The sequence below is a fragment of the Heterocephalus glaber genome, unplaced genomic scaffold (assembly GCF_053883595.1).
Source record: "Heterocephalus glaber isolate CG9 unplaced genomic scaffold, H.glaber_assembly_v1.0 deba00000281, whole genome shotgun sequence".
NCBI lineage: Eukaryota > Metazoa > Chordata > Mammalia > Rodentia > Bathyergidae > Heterocephalus > Heterocephalus glaber.
In genome coordinates this window covers 7,502,261-7,514,996 of record NW_028258139.1, presented here as the reverse complement: position 1 = coordinate 7,514,996, position 12,736 = coordinate 7,502,261, and the positions used below count along the sequence as shown (strand labels likewise).

The 12,736-nt window shown below is 41.3% G+C and overlaps 1 protein-coding gene across 9 annotated transcripts in view; it reads left to right on the top strand.

The window, feature by feature from the left end:
• The window catches only part of Spidr (scaffold protein involved in DNA repair), a 419,506-nt gene that overhangs the window by 389,953 nt on the left and 16,817 nt on the right, over positions 1–12,736 (top strand). For all 9 annotated transcript variants that reach the window (XR_002391231.2, XM_087182055.1, XM_021249026.2 and 6 more), the window contains 4 exons: positions 543–686; positions 776–835; positions 7,793–8,003; positions 8,825–8,977. Coding sequence is in view for 8 of the 9 variants with exons in the window: in XM_087182055.1 (XP_087038181.1) it covers positions 543–686; positions 776–835; positions 7,793–8,003; positions 8,825–8,977 (568 nt within the window). In the remaining variant the exon portion in view is untranslated. The remainder of the gene's footprint in view (positions 1–542; positions 687–775; positions 836–7,792; positions 8,004–8,824; positions 8,978–12,736) is intronic.

Below are 12,736 nucleotides of genomic sequence, written 5' to 3'. Positions count from 1 at the left end.
TGCACAAGAACCGTGGACCATCCCCCTCAAAAAATGCCTGTACAATTCCTTACTTAATTAAGAAGTAATTTCTATATATTTTCAGTATACTCTGAAGAATGGGTTTCTAAAATGAAATCTTTTTTTTAGGCTGGGGGTTGAACTCAGGGCCTCACACATGCTAGGCAAGTGCTCTATTACTCAGCTACATCCCAGGTCCTTTTAATTTTGTTTGTTTTTTTATCTTTATTTTGAGGCAGGGTTCACTATGTTGCCCAGGCTGGGCTTGAACTTAGAATCCTCCTGCCTCAACCTCTTGAGTAGCTGGAATGATAAGGCATGTACCATTGTGCCTAGCTTGAAATCATAAATTGGCAATAAATTCAGAAGTGCGGAATTTCTTATGCTTGGTCCCAGAAGTAAACAACATGACCCGTGTCCTGTATGACCTTCCAGAAGAAGCTTGTATCTACAAACATGTATATATGAAGAATAGATTTTGGTAGTATATTTAGACTTTTGACAACATAATCATGTTCTGCCTTTGCTTTCATTTTAAACAGGTGAAAACTCATCTGCCTCCCCCTGCCTTCTGTTACATCTTCTCAGCTCATCCTAGTCTGGAACATATTGATATCACTGAAGAAGACCCCATGTCTAAGCTTTATCAGCCTCCAGTTCTCCACTGCTTAAGAGAAATTCTCTGGGTAACATCTTTGTTTCTAAAAACTTCTTTGAGTACTTCTGCCATGACCATGTGCTTTTAGGTTACCAATCATTCTCAATGCCTTTCCAGACTCACCATCTGGGTGCCCGGTGCAGTTTCTACGCCAGGGTGATTTATCAAAGACCACAGGTAATCTATCCTCCTTGCCTCCCTCCCTCCCTCCCCCTTCCACTAGTTAAGGAAGATAGCAAATTTGAGCCCAGCACAGACAACTTAGTAAGACCTTGTTTCAAAATAAAAAGGACTAGGAATGTAGCTCAGTGCAAAGGTCCTGGGCTCAATCCCCACCACCACTACAAAAAAAAAAAAAAGTTCAAAATAGAAAAGTTTTTTAAAAATCCAGGTAAGCATGACCCATGCTGATGTTGATACATTCATTCCATTGTGAGTGTGGATTGTCAGCCACTGTGCTAAGTACAGGAGTATAAAATAACTCAGAGGTAACTCTGCCTTCAAAGATACTTGGCCCCTTAGCATTTGATCTTTTCTAACACGTAGGCAAGTTGAAGGAAAGAAAGAAGCTGAAACTTTGTTCATGTAGTAAAAATGGAGCTCTCAGGATTGGGCCCAGTCACTTCTGGGAACTCCGAGAGCTTTCAATGATGGAAGCATCCCTGGAGTCGCTGTGAGGCCTTGGGCAGCTAGGGAGGGCAGCATAAATGAGCCTGCTGTTGAGTCAGCTAGGATTGGACAAGGGGAAGAGACATACCTGGTAGTCTAAATACATGGATTAGGTTCTGCAGGTCATTGCTGTTGGGCCTCAGCTCCTAGAGGAGTATCCACATAAATCTACTTACCTGAGAGGCACAGGTAAGTCCCCTGTACTGGGGGTTGAACCCAGGGCTTTCACACTGATTTACCTCCCCAGCCCTTTTTTAGTTTGTATTTCCAGGCAGGGGCTCACTAACTTACCCAAGCTAACTTCAAACTTACAATCCTCCTGCCTCAGCCTCCCAGAATGCTGCAATTACAAGCATGTGCCACCGTGTCTGGCTTAGAATATCCTATTTGTTAAGCCCTCGTGTATTCATAATTGATATGCTCTGGTTCTCCTGTGGGGCAAATGAGACTGCAAGCCCCCTAAGCACTGCCTCTAAGATCTGTGAGGGAAGCAGACAGGGCCTTGGGTGTCTGCTGCTTAGCAGGCTGCTGCAGTGTCAGCTGCAGCCAGTCAGCTGGGAACACCAGGAAATTTCCCATTGAGGAAGCTGGAGCCTGGGCAGGTGGCCTGGACTGGGCCACCCAGGCACCCAACACAGCAGGACATAGGCAAGTGTTGGGTAGCACCAGGGGCTGTTTTTTAACAAACCTATACATGGCCATCAAGACTTGACATCTACATCCCTGGCTTTTCTTTTTGCTGGTGCCATATTCTAATAGTTTCATTCACACACACTTAATATGAATCTCTAAAAAGTATGTGTGCTTTGTGTATGGCCACAAAGCTACCTGGTTTGTGAGGCTTTCTTTTATGGTCAGCTATCCTGAGTTATTTTTTTCTTTTTTCTCTTCTCTTTTCTTTTCTCTTTTCTTTTCTTTTCTTTCGCGCGCGCGTGCGTGCGTGCGTGCGTGTGTGTGTGTGTGTGTGTGTGTGTGTGTGTGTGGTTACTGGGGATTGAACCCAGGGCCTTCACACTGAGCTACATCCCCAGCACTTCTTAAAAAACATTTGTTAGAGTTTTGCCCAGTTGCCCAATTGCCCAGGTTGGGCTCAAACTTGTTATCCTCCTGCCTCAGTCTCCCAGAGTGCACAGCATGCCCAGCCAGAATTACTGGAGTTGGGCATCTCTATTTTGAACATTTTTTTTTACATTTCTCTGATCATCCATAGGCAGTAAGAGATACAAGATGACTAAAATAATATACTTCTTAACTTCTGATTGAGTTATTGATAAGCTGCAAGTGATATTTAGTATATAAATATCACTAAAATTCTTTTATTCAAAAAAAATTCTGTAATTCCAAGTGTGGTGTATCAGCTTATTCCTCATCTATATCAGCAATGGGCAAACTGCTCCTGTGAAAGGCCAGATAGCCAATATTTTAGGCTTCTCAGGCCATATTGTTTCTGTAGTGACTATTTAACTCTACCTTGCAATGCAAAAGCTGCCATATTGTCTTTCATAAATCAATAAGCAGGATTCTTTCAAAAGCATTAATTTATAGAAACTGAAATTGGAATTCATATACTTTTCATGTGTTCAAAATATGCTTGTGATTTCTTTCAACCATTTAAAAATGCAAAAACGTGGGCCAGGGAATTAGATCAGCGGTTCTGCCACCTGCTTTGCAAGCACAAGGTCCCCTGTTCGATCTCTGGTACCAAAAAAAAAAAAATGTAAAAACCTTAAATAAGTATAAAAACCATACTTAGTTTGCAAGCCACACATAGTCAGGTAGCAGGCCAGATTGCCCCAGGTCATGGTTTCCTGACCCCAGGTCTGTGAGTCATTCATTGGGCCACCTTTTAGCTGTCCCAGCTCAGCAGGCAGGGTGGCAGGGCCAGTGAAGATGGGGATTAGGCACATGATGTGTCTTACTTTTGAAATCTGAGACAAACTGTAGGCTGACTTCATGTGCCTGGGCACATCTGCATAGTGCTAAGTAAATGAAGACATGCTCAGGATCAGGCACATTCCTGTTACTCCACATGTTCCAGGCTTCAAGGTGAGGCAGGTTCACTGAGCATTTACAGTGCACATAGAATGTGGTCTTCAGACTAGAGCAGCATTTGGACACCGTGACAACACATGCTCCTGCCTGCAGCCCTCGGCTGGGACCAGAGGCTGAGAGTAAGAAAAACTGTGTCAAATACTCACCTTGATTCTAGGCCGAGGAGAGCACAAGGGCAAATAGAGACAGACATTGAGGAATCCACCTCATTGGGTGGAGAATCCCTGACTCAGGGCCCTGGGAATGTGCACTGACCCCCCTTATATGAAAAATGGGCTCTCACCACACAGGAGCAGGGGGCATGTGTAGCTGGGAGTTGGTGGTTCTGTGGTCAGGACCCCAAAGTCAAGGACCTGGAACCCAAAGGAACTGATTCCTTAACCCACTAAAAATCTGTTTTGTCTCCTGCATTCTGCTTATGTGGAAAACGGAATCACCAGAAACCAGCCTCCTCAGGAGAACTGAAATAAGCTGAGTCCTGGGTCAGTCTGTGGTTAAGCTGATTGCCCACACACTCTGCAGTTAAGATTGACTTTTAGGATGGCACCATGAGTGCCAGAACCTGAGTCACCAAAAGAAATCTGGTTATATTTCCATTACAGTAATGACTAAGTCATGAAAGTGAAAGATTTTTTCTTTTTTATTGAGATTATTTTAATTTACCTTTTATTTTGAAGTAATTATAGATTCACAGTAGATTGCAAGAAATAAACAGGAAGAACCCCTTACCTGCCCATGCTACATCCCACACCTACAAACCACAATACAAAACCAAGAAACTGGTACTGCCACAATCCATGGGGCTGATTCACATTTCATCAGTTGTATGTGTATTCATGTATGTGTATATATGTGTGTGTGTGCACTTATGTGGTGTGTTTCTGTGCAGTTTGTCACACATATAGCCTTTCGTGATCATGAACACACTCTGTGTAACCTGCTATCACCACAGATCCCCTTAAATTCCCCTTTTTAGCTGCATCTATACTGTTCCCTGTCCCTAACCCTGGCAACCACTAAGTTCTCCATCTTTGTCATTGTGTTATTTTATGATTGTTACCTGAATAGAACTATGTAATGTGCATCAGTTTCTTAGAGCTTCCATATAAAGTTCCAAACCAGGTGGCTTTAAAAAGCACACATTTATTTACTCTCTCACGCTTCAGGCCAGAAATCTGAAATCACGATGTTGGCAGCGTTGTGCTTACTTTGATGACCCTGGGTGAGGATCCTTCCTGCCTCCTTCAGCTTCTGCTATTTCGTGGCAATGCCATTTCCCAGCTCATAAACACATCACTCCAGTCACCTGGCCATCTTCCTCTGTGTGTGTCTGTGTCCATATTTCCCCATTTTATGACACTAGTAATATTAAATTAGAGCCCATCCTAATGACCTTCTTTTAATCATTAAATCTGCAAAGACTCTATTTCCAAATAGGTCACATACATATCCATATCCATATTTATTCCTATATTTTATCTATCTAAAAATCAAAATTTTTTCTTTTCCCCTTTTAGTATATCTTTGCGATGCATAATAGATACATATAATCATGGTGGAGAATTGGTATATACACATATTGCATCTTTATCTTTTTTTACTTCCCATTCTCTCCCCTCCCTCACATCTCCACATAGTTTATCTTCTTGTTTCCTATAATCTATCTTTTTTCCTTTAGATTATTTATATTTTGAGTATCTCATGTAAGGTAAATCATGCAATATTTAAGCTTTTGTATGTAATTTATTTCACTTAGCATTATGGGTTCAAGGTGCATCCATTTTCCTACAAATGACTCAAATTTATCCTTGTTTATAGGTGAATGGTATTCCATTGTGAATATATATCACATTTTCTTTATCCATTCATCTGTTAATGGACATATAGGCTGCTTCCAAGATTTAGCTATTATGAGTTATGCTGCTATAAACATGGGTATGCATGTGTCACTATAATATGATATCTTTAGCTCTTTTGGGAAGATATCCAGAAAAGGTGTAGCTGGGTCTAATACAATTTCAATTTTTAATTTTCTGAAGAATCTCCATATTGTTCCATAGTGATTGTACTAGTTTACATTCCCACCAGCAATGTAGAAGGATTCCTTTTTCCCCAAGACCTCACAAGCATTTGTTGTTTTTGAGTTATTGATGCTAGCCATTCTTTCTGGAGTTAAGATGGAATCTCAGAGTTGTTTTGATTTGTATTTCTCTAATGGTCAAAGATACTGCAACTTTTTTTTTAATGTACTTATTGTCCATTTGTACTTCTTCTTTTGAGAAATGTGTATTCATTTCAATTGCTCATCTTTTATTTAGAGGGGGGATAATTTTTTTAGCTCTTTAGATATTACTCCTTTGTCCAAGGTGTAGCTGGCAAAATTTTTTTCCCATTCTATAGGTTTTCTCTTCACTATGTTGGTTGTTTCCTTTGCTGTGCTGAAGCTTTTTAATTATGATCCCATTTGTTAATTCTTGGTGTTATTTCTTATGCACTTGGGGTTCTGTTCAGAAAGTCCTTGCCTATGCCTATGTCTTCAAGAGTTTTATCTATTTTATCTTCCAGAACATTGCTTTTGTTTTAATATCTAGGCCATTGATCCATTTTTATTTTATTTTAATACAAGGTGAGAGATATAGGTCTAGATTGATTCTTCTACATGTGGATAATTGATTTTTCCAATAATATTTGCGAAAAAGACTATCTTTCCTCCAGACTTGTTTTTGGCTGAATGTGCCTGAAATTGTTTCTGCATCTTCAGTTTTGTTCCACTGATCCATATCCCTGTTTTTGTGCCAGTACCATGCTGTTTTTATCACTGTATCTTTGTAATATAACTTAAAATCTTTGATTGTGATACCTCCTGCTTTGCTCTGGTTGCCCAGGATTGCTTTTGTTATTCTGAGTCTCTTTTGATTCCATATGTATTATAGGATTGGGATTTTTTGTAGTTCTATGAAGAACACTGTTGGTATTTTGATTGACATTGCATTAAATCTATATGTCATTTTTGGTAATATGGCCATTTTGACAATATTAGTTCTATCTGTCCAGGAATAACTCCATTTTCTGATGTCCTCTTCAATCTCTTTTCAGAGTACTGTAGTTTTCATTATTAGAGGTCTTTCATTTTTATTGCTATTAATTTTTTTAAGCTATTGCAAATAGGATTGTTTTTGTAATTTCCTTCTCAACTGATTCATTGTTGATGTACAGGATGCCACTGACTTTTGTGTGTTTATTTTCTATCTTATACCTTACTGAACTTGTTTATTAAATTTGTAGGGGTCTTTTGGTGTAATTTTTTGCATCTTCTAGGATCATGTTTTCTAAATAAAGATAATTGACGTCTTCCTTTCCTATACATAGCCCTTTTATTTCTTTCTCTTGCTTGATTGCTCTGGCTGAAGTTTTGAGTACTATATTGAACAGGAATGGTAACAGTGGACACCCTTGCTTTGTTTCTGATAAAAGTCATGATTCCATACCAATATCTCCAACCACAGACCACTACCACAGAATTGACTATAGATTTGCCCCACTTCCATATGTATAATTCCCTGTCTAGCAGTGAAAAATCTGAGTCCATTTTCTTCAGTATTACCGACTCCAACTTCTATATGTAATCAGCCTCCCAACCATACAGGGTGCCTCCTCCACCCCAGCCCACTGATCCCTACTATGTAATTTATCTTCTCTGCCCAGTCCTATTGACCAGCCATGTAGCATCCTCAGACTGACTATACCATGTGTGCCAGCAACACTGCTGAACCTCAGCCACCAAAACCCTCACATCCCACCCAGCTGGCTGTTCTTGGCCCATTTCAATCTACTGAATCTTGAGCCTTGGTCGAAGGCAGGGACAGAATGCCAGTTTAATTGAACTTGGAAAAGCATTACAACTTTTACAGATAAGAAAAAAATGAACAAGTTATAATAAAAGAAAAAAAGACAAGAAGAAAAACAAAAGCTGTTGTAGATACAACAAACATAAAACACCTGCTTTATACCCAGGCCCTCTCTGTACAAAGCCTAGGGATGAGTGAGATCTATTCTTAACCCTCTGGTAACTTGCAACTACCCAGAGAGGAAAAATGCAGGTGTGCAAAACAGGAAATGACATTTAGTATACAAATGTCAGATCAGGCGGGAAAGAACCATGAATGCTACCCAAACAGGTCAGAGGAGATCACTGCCAGCAAAAAGTGGGCTCTGTCCAGCAAAGGACCCATTCAGCAAGTGCAAGGCCTGGCATAACCATGTTAGTGACCAAGATGTGCAAATCCTACTATATGTCTAACATATTTTCAAAATAATATCTTTAATTGTTAATGTTAATCCCCTAAGGTTATTGCTTTTTAAAATTATTGTTGGATATAAGAGTAGTTAATAGACTTTACTTTCACATTGCAGCTGAAGAGTCTGCTTCTTTTGGAGCAAAGGGAGATATGGCTGCTTGTGACTGACATCACCCTGCAAACGAAGAATCAGAGTGGCCCCCACCTTCCCAAAACCCTGCCAGTCTGTGTGGCTCCCTCATGTATGCTGTGCCCGGAAATTCTGGAAGCACTTACCATGGGCACGCCTCTCAACATCTTCTTCAAGGATGCTCTCAGAGACCAGGGTGTGCTAGCCTCTTCTCAAGAGCTTTGATTGGGGTGACTGGTGCCCACACAGTGGCCCTTGAAGCTTCCAGATGCCTCCATTTTGCTCAGCACCGCTGACATCTTCATAAAGCTCAGCACAGACCTAGCCTACAGGGTAGAGAGGTCCATGTTACCAGCCTTGGGCTTTTGTTGACCCCTGTCATGGCCACCTGGGCAGATCCAGCATCTCCATGGTGCAGGGAGGCCCTGTGAAGAAACCACTGACCACTCTGATCCTCTGTTGGGAGGACCCTGTGCCGCTGCAGAAACCACCTGAAGTCAGCCTGGATGATCCCTTTTTAAAACAAACCAAGGACGCGGATTTAGCTCAGTGGTTCTGTCGCTTGCCTTCCAAGCGCAGGGACCCGAGTTCAATCCCTGGTACCAAAAAAAAAAAAAATTAAAAAAAAAACAAACCAAAAGCTAGAACTGTTTAAGTGTATAGGTTTTAGGTCAGTTAGCTCCCTTTTTTAAGGGATCAAACTAAAATCCTACCTGTTATTTTTTATACTTTATTGAGATAAAAATTTGTATACTACAAAATTTATCCTTTCAAACTGACTTTGAGTTCAGTATTTGTATGCTTTCCCATCATAGCCCACTGGGGACTTTGGGATTTACTCCCACATGGCATGTGTCCAACTGGATGTGGCCTGTCATTAGGAGCAGGCAACCCCACACATGCACCTTTTCACCTACATAACTTGAGGGAGAAGGTTTGTAAAGGAGACTGTCTTTACTGGCAGAAATCACATTTTTTCTTCAGTGCTTCAATAATTTGAAATGTCTCTGTTGGCAGGTCGGATTGTTTGTGTTGAACGGACTGTCCTCTTACTGCAAAAACCCCTTTTGTGTGTGGCCTCTGGTGCTGACTCCTGTGAGCTGACTGGCCCAGTGACACTGGATGAACTGGACTCCTTCACCCCTGTCAACTCCATTTGTAGTGTGCAAGGTGGGCAGCCATCTCATTGGAAATGGTATTTATATTGTCTTAAACAGTGTGCTATTATATATTCATTTACTCATTTACTCAACAAAGTTTTGTTGAATACCTATGTTCCAGGCATGGGATGCATAGAAACAAAATGAAAAGAGGTTCTTACCTCTTGGACTTAGAATCTGTACAGAAAGAAATGTGTCTTAGTCACTTTCCTCGTCACCGGGACAAAATATCCAACACCTGCAACTGAAAAGAGGAAAGGTTTAATTTGGCTCACAGTTTGCAGAGATTTCAGTCCACAGTCTGCTGGCTCCAAGGCAGGACAGGAGCTGAGGAGCATGGCAGAGGAAAAGCTGCTCACCTTATGGTGGCTGGGAAACAGAGAAAAGGGAGGAGCCGCGGAGGGAGATAGGCCCTACCAGATCACACCCCCAGTGACACACTTTTTCTGACCAGGCCCCACCTCTCAACACTAAGCCAGCTACAGTGCCTGATAATCCAGTCATCTTCCACAAGACCCCACCTCTGACCACATGAGGCTTTGGAGGGACACCCAGCTATAAGCTATAACATTACTTGAGTCAGATAAGTGCACAAACAACCATAGGATGGCAGCGTTTCCAGTGTTTTAGCTATTGATTAATTGGACCCTCACCATATCTGGGAGATCAAAGAAGGCTTCTTGAAGGTAGGAGGCTGGAGCTGAGATTTAAAGAGCAGAACAGATTATATCAGGGATAGGGCAAGGAGCAGGATTTACAAAGGTGGCTAACAGGAGAGCTAGTAAGCAAAGGTGCCCTGGAGTAGACAGAATAGGCAGCTGGAGGCAGGAAGAAAAGGTGAGGAGACCAGAAGGGCCAGCTGAGTCAGAAGTATGCTCTGCCATCTCCAGAGAGGGAGTAAACTGATTTCCATCCCTTCAGAGCAGATGGAGAGGCCAGCATAGTAGTGGTAGCAACAGAGAAGCAAATCCAGTGATGTATTTATTCAGGAGGGAAGTTGGTAGGTTGGGTCATGAATTGGGCCAAGAGGGACCCGGGCACAGACAGAGAGAGAGAGGGCATATGCAGCCACCTCCACATCTGGCTCAGGCAAGGAAGTGATGGTCTTGCTGTTTGTCAAGGCAGGATACGGTGGATGAGGCGGCTTTGAGAGGACTGAGTTCTGTCTGGAGAGGTTGGGTATTCTTGATACATCTGAGAAGATGTTTCAATAGCTGCTTGCATATATGATTCTGGAGCTGAAAATAACAATTCTTTTTTTCCCTTTGAGACACGGTCTCACTGTGTAGTCCAGGCTAACCTTGAACTCGTTATGTAGCCCAAGCTAGCCTCAAATTCATGATCCTCCTGCTTCCACCTCCCAAGTGCTGAGATTAAAGGTGTGCAAAACCATACCTGGCTTCCTAACTAATATTTTTAAAGTTAAAAAAAAGAAAGCATTTCCAAGTGTGGTGATACAAGGCTGTAATCCCAGCCCTTAGGAGGCTGAGGTAGGAGAATCACAAGTTCCAGGACAGCCTAAACTACAATAGTGTGAATTCAAGGCCAGCTGAACTACATATTAAAACCCTGTCTCAAGAAAATTTTTTAATTAAAAAAAATTTAATGAATATTATTCAGTAATAAAAGTAATACATATGCATTGAAAGTAGTGAAGGCTAAACCAAAAGGAAGGTAGCAACCTCCCACCAGGTACCCACCATGTACGTATCCTGCTGTGGGAGGGTTGTTACCCGTTTTTCCGACACTTCTGTCATTTAATATTCTAGCTGATGTCTGTTCAGGGGGTGGAGTTCTAACAAATTTTTCATGGTCAAATAGTAGTTCCTCATGAACAAACTATTCCTCTGGTGATGGATAGCTAGGATGTTCTTTTATTTTTTTGCAATTATAAACAAGGCTATTCTGGGACATCATTCTCTACTGACTTCCAGAAAGGATATTAGGGTTCATGTGTTTTTTAACAATTTTATTGAGATATAACTCATATACCCTACAGTTCACTCATATAAAGTGTTTTAGGGGAAAGTATGGTAGCACACACCTCTGATCTTACTTGGGAGGCTGAGACTGGAGGGTCACAAACTCAAGGGCACTCTTGACAATTTACTGACAATCTGTCTCAAATTGGGATGTAGCTCAGCACTAGAGCACTCACCTAGTTTATGTGAGTCTGAGTTCAATTCCTATTACCACAAAAGGACAAAGAAAAAATGTTTTCAGTATATTTACAGAGCTGTCAGCCTTCATTACAACCAAACATTGGAACAGAAAAACCCCACACCCACTATTAGTCACTTCCCAAACCCCATCCTTCCACACCCTGGTCTTCAGAGACTACAGTATCTGTCTACTTTCTGTTTCTATGAATTTGCCTATCCTGGGCCTTTCATATAAATAGAATCATACAATATGTGGGGTTTTTTTTTTTCTTTCGGTACTAGGGATCGAACTCAGGACCTTAGGCTTGCGAGGCAGGCACGGCGCCAGTGAGTGAAATCCTTGGCCCAATATGTGGTTTTTCTTCATTGGCATCTTTGACTTGGCATAATGCTTTCAACATTCGTCCATGTATCATTTATTGGAATTTTGTTCCTTTTATGGCAGAAAAAATATTTCATTGTTACAGATATGCCACATTTTGTTTATTCTTTCAACAGTTGATGGACATCTAGGTTGTTTCCACTCTTTTAACTCTTAGCAAAGAGCTTCTCCCTATATACAGGAATAGAGTGCTATGAATAATTATGGGAAAGTTTTTGTTTGAACACCTTTTTTTTTTTGTACCAGGGATCAAACTTGGGACCTTGCACTTTTGAGGCAGGTGGTGGAAACACTGAGCTAAATCCCTGGCCCTTGAACACCTATTTTTAAAGTCTGGGGAATGTACCCAAGAGTGAAATTGCTGGTTCATGTAGTAGCCCTGCATTTAGCCATTTTGAAGATTGCTAAAGTATTTGTCAGAGTGGCTGCTTTATGGATTTGTGTATCTTGAACAATAAAAATTATAGCTATTTTCAACAGTGTATAAAATGTCAAACTTCTAAAACAAAATGTCAAATTAGAGCTCCCATTTTCCCTACTACAGCCCATTACTAGTTCCTAATTTATTTTTTTTTTTGAGACAAATTGCCAAGGCTTGAGATTCCTCAATCCTCAAATTGGCAATCCTCCAGCCTCAGCCTCCCACGTAGCCTGGGATTACAGGCGTGTGCCACCCACCACACTGAGCTCCTGATTCTTTTTATAATTTTTATGAACAATTATAACAACAAAAATTGCGACCCTTCAGTTTCTTGTTTGCTTTAAATAAATCACTCCCTGCTTTGTGAGATTGAGCACTTGTTGGCTGTCATAAGGCCATTTGGGTTTTCTCTTTTGCGTTTCTCCCTTTGATGCTGGTGATAAAACACAAATGTGGTCATAAGTTGATGGGGAAAAGGAAGGTGGTGGCGTGCAGAGGTCCTGGAGACAGCTGACTCCACCTAAAAGCCACAGGTCACATGAGGCCTCCGTTTTCCCATCTGTAAAATAGGGATATGAGAGTCAGCCATAAAGCATTGTTAAGAATTAAATGAGATAATGCACACAAGGCCTTGGGGGCAAGAAGCACAGTCTAGTGGAGAAAATAAAAAACTCAATACTTCTGCTACAACTTCTGCTATCAGGAACCAGGAAGGGAGGGACAGGCATCACAGGTTCAGAGCCAGGCATCACAGTAGACTTGGTGTGTCTGGATTTGTTAGGCAGAGTTGGCACAGGCCTTCCA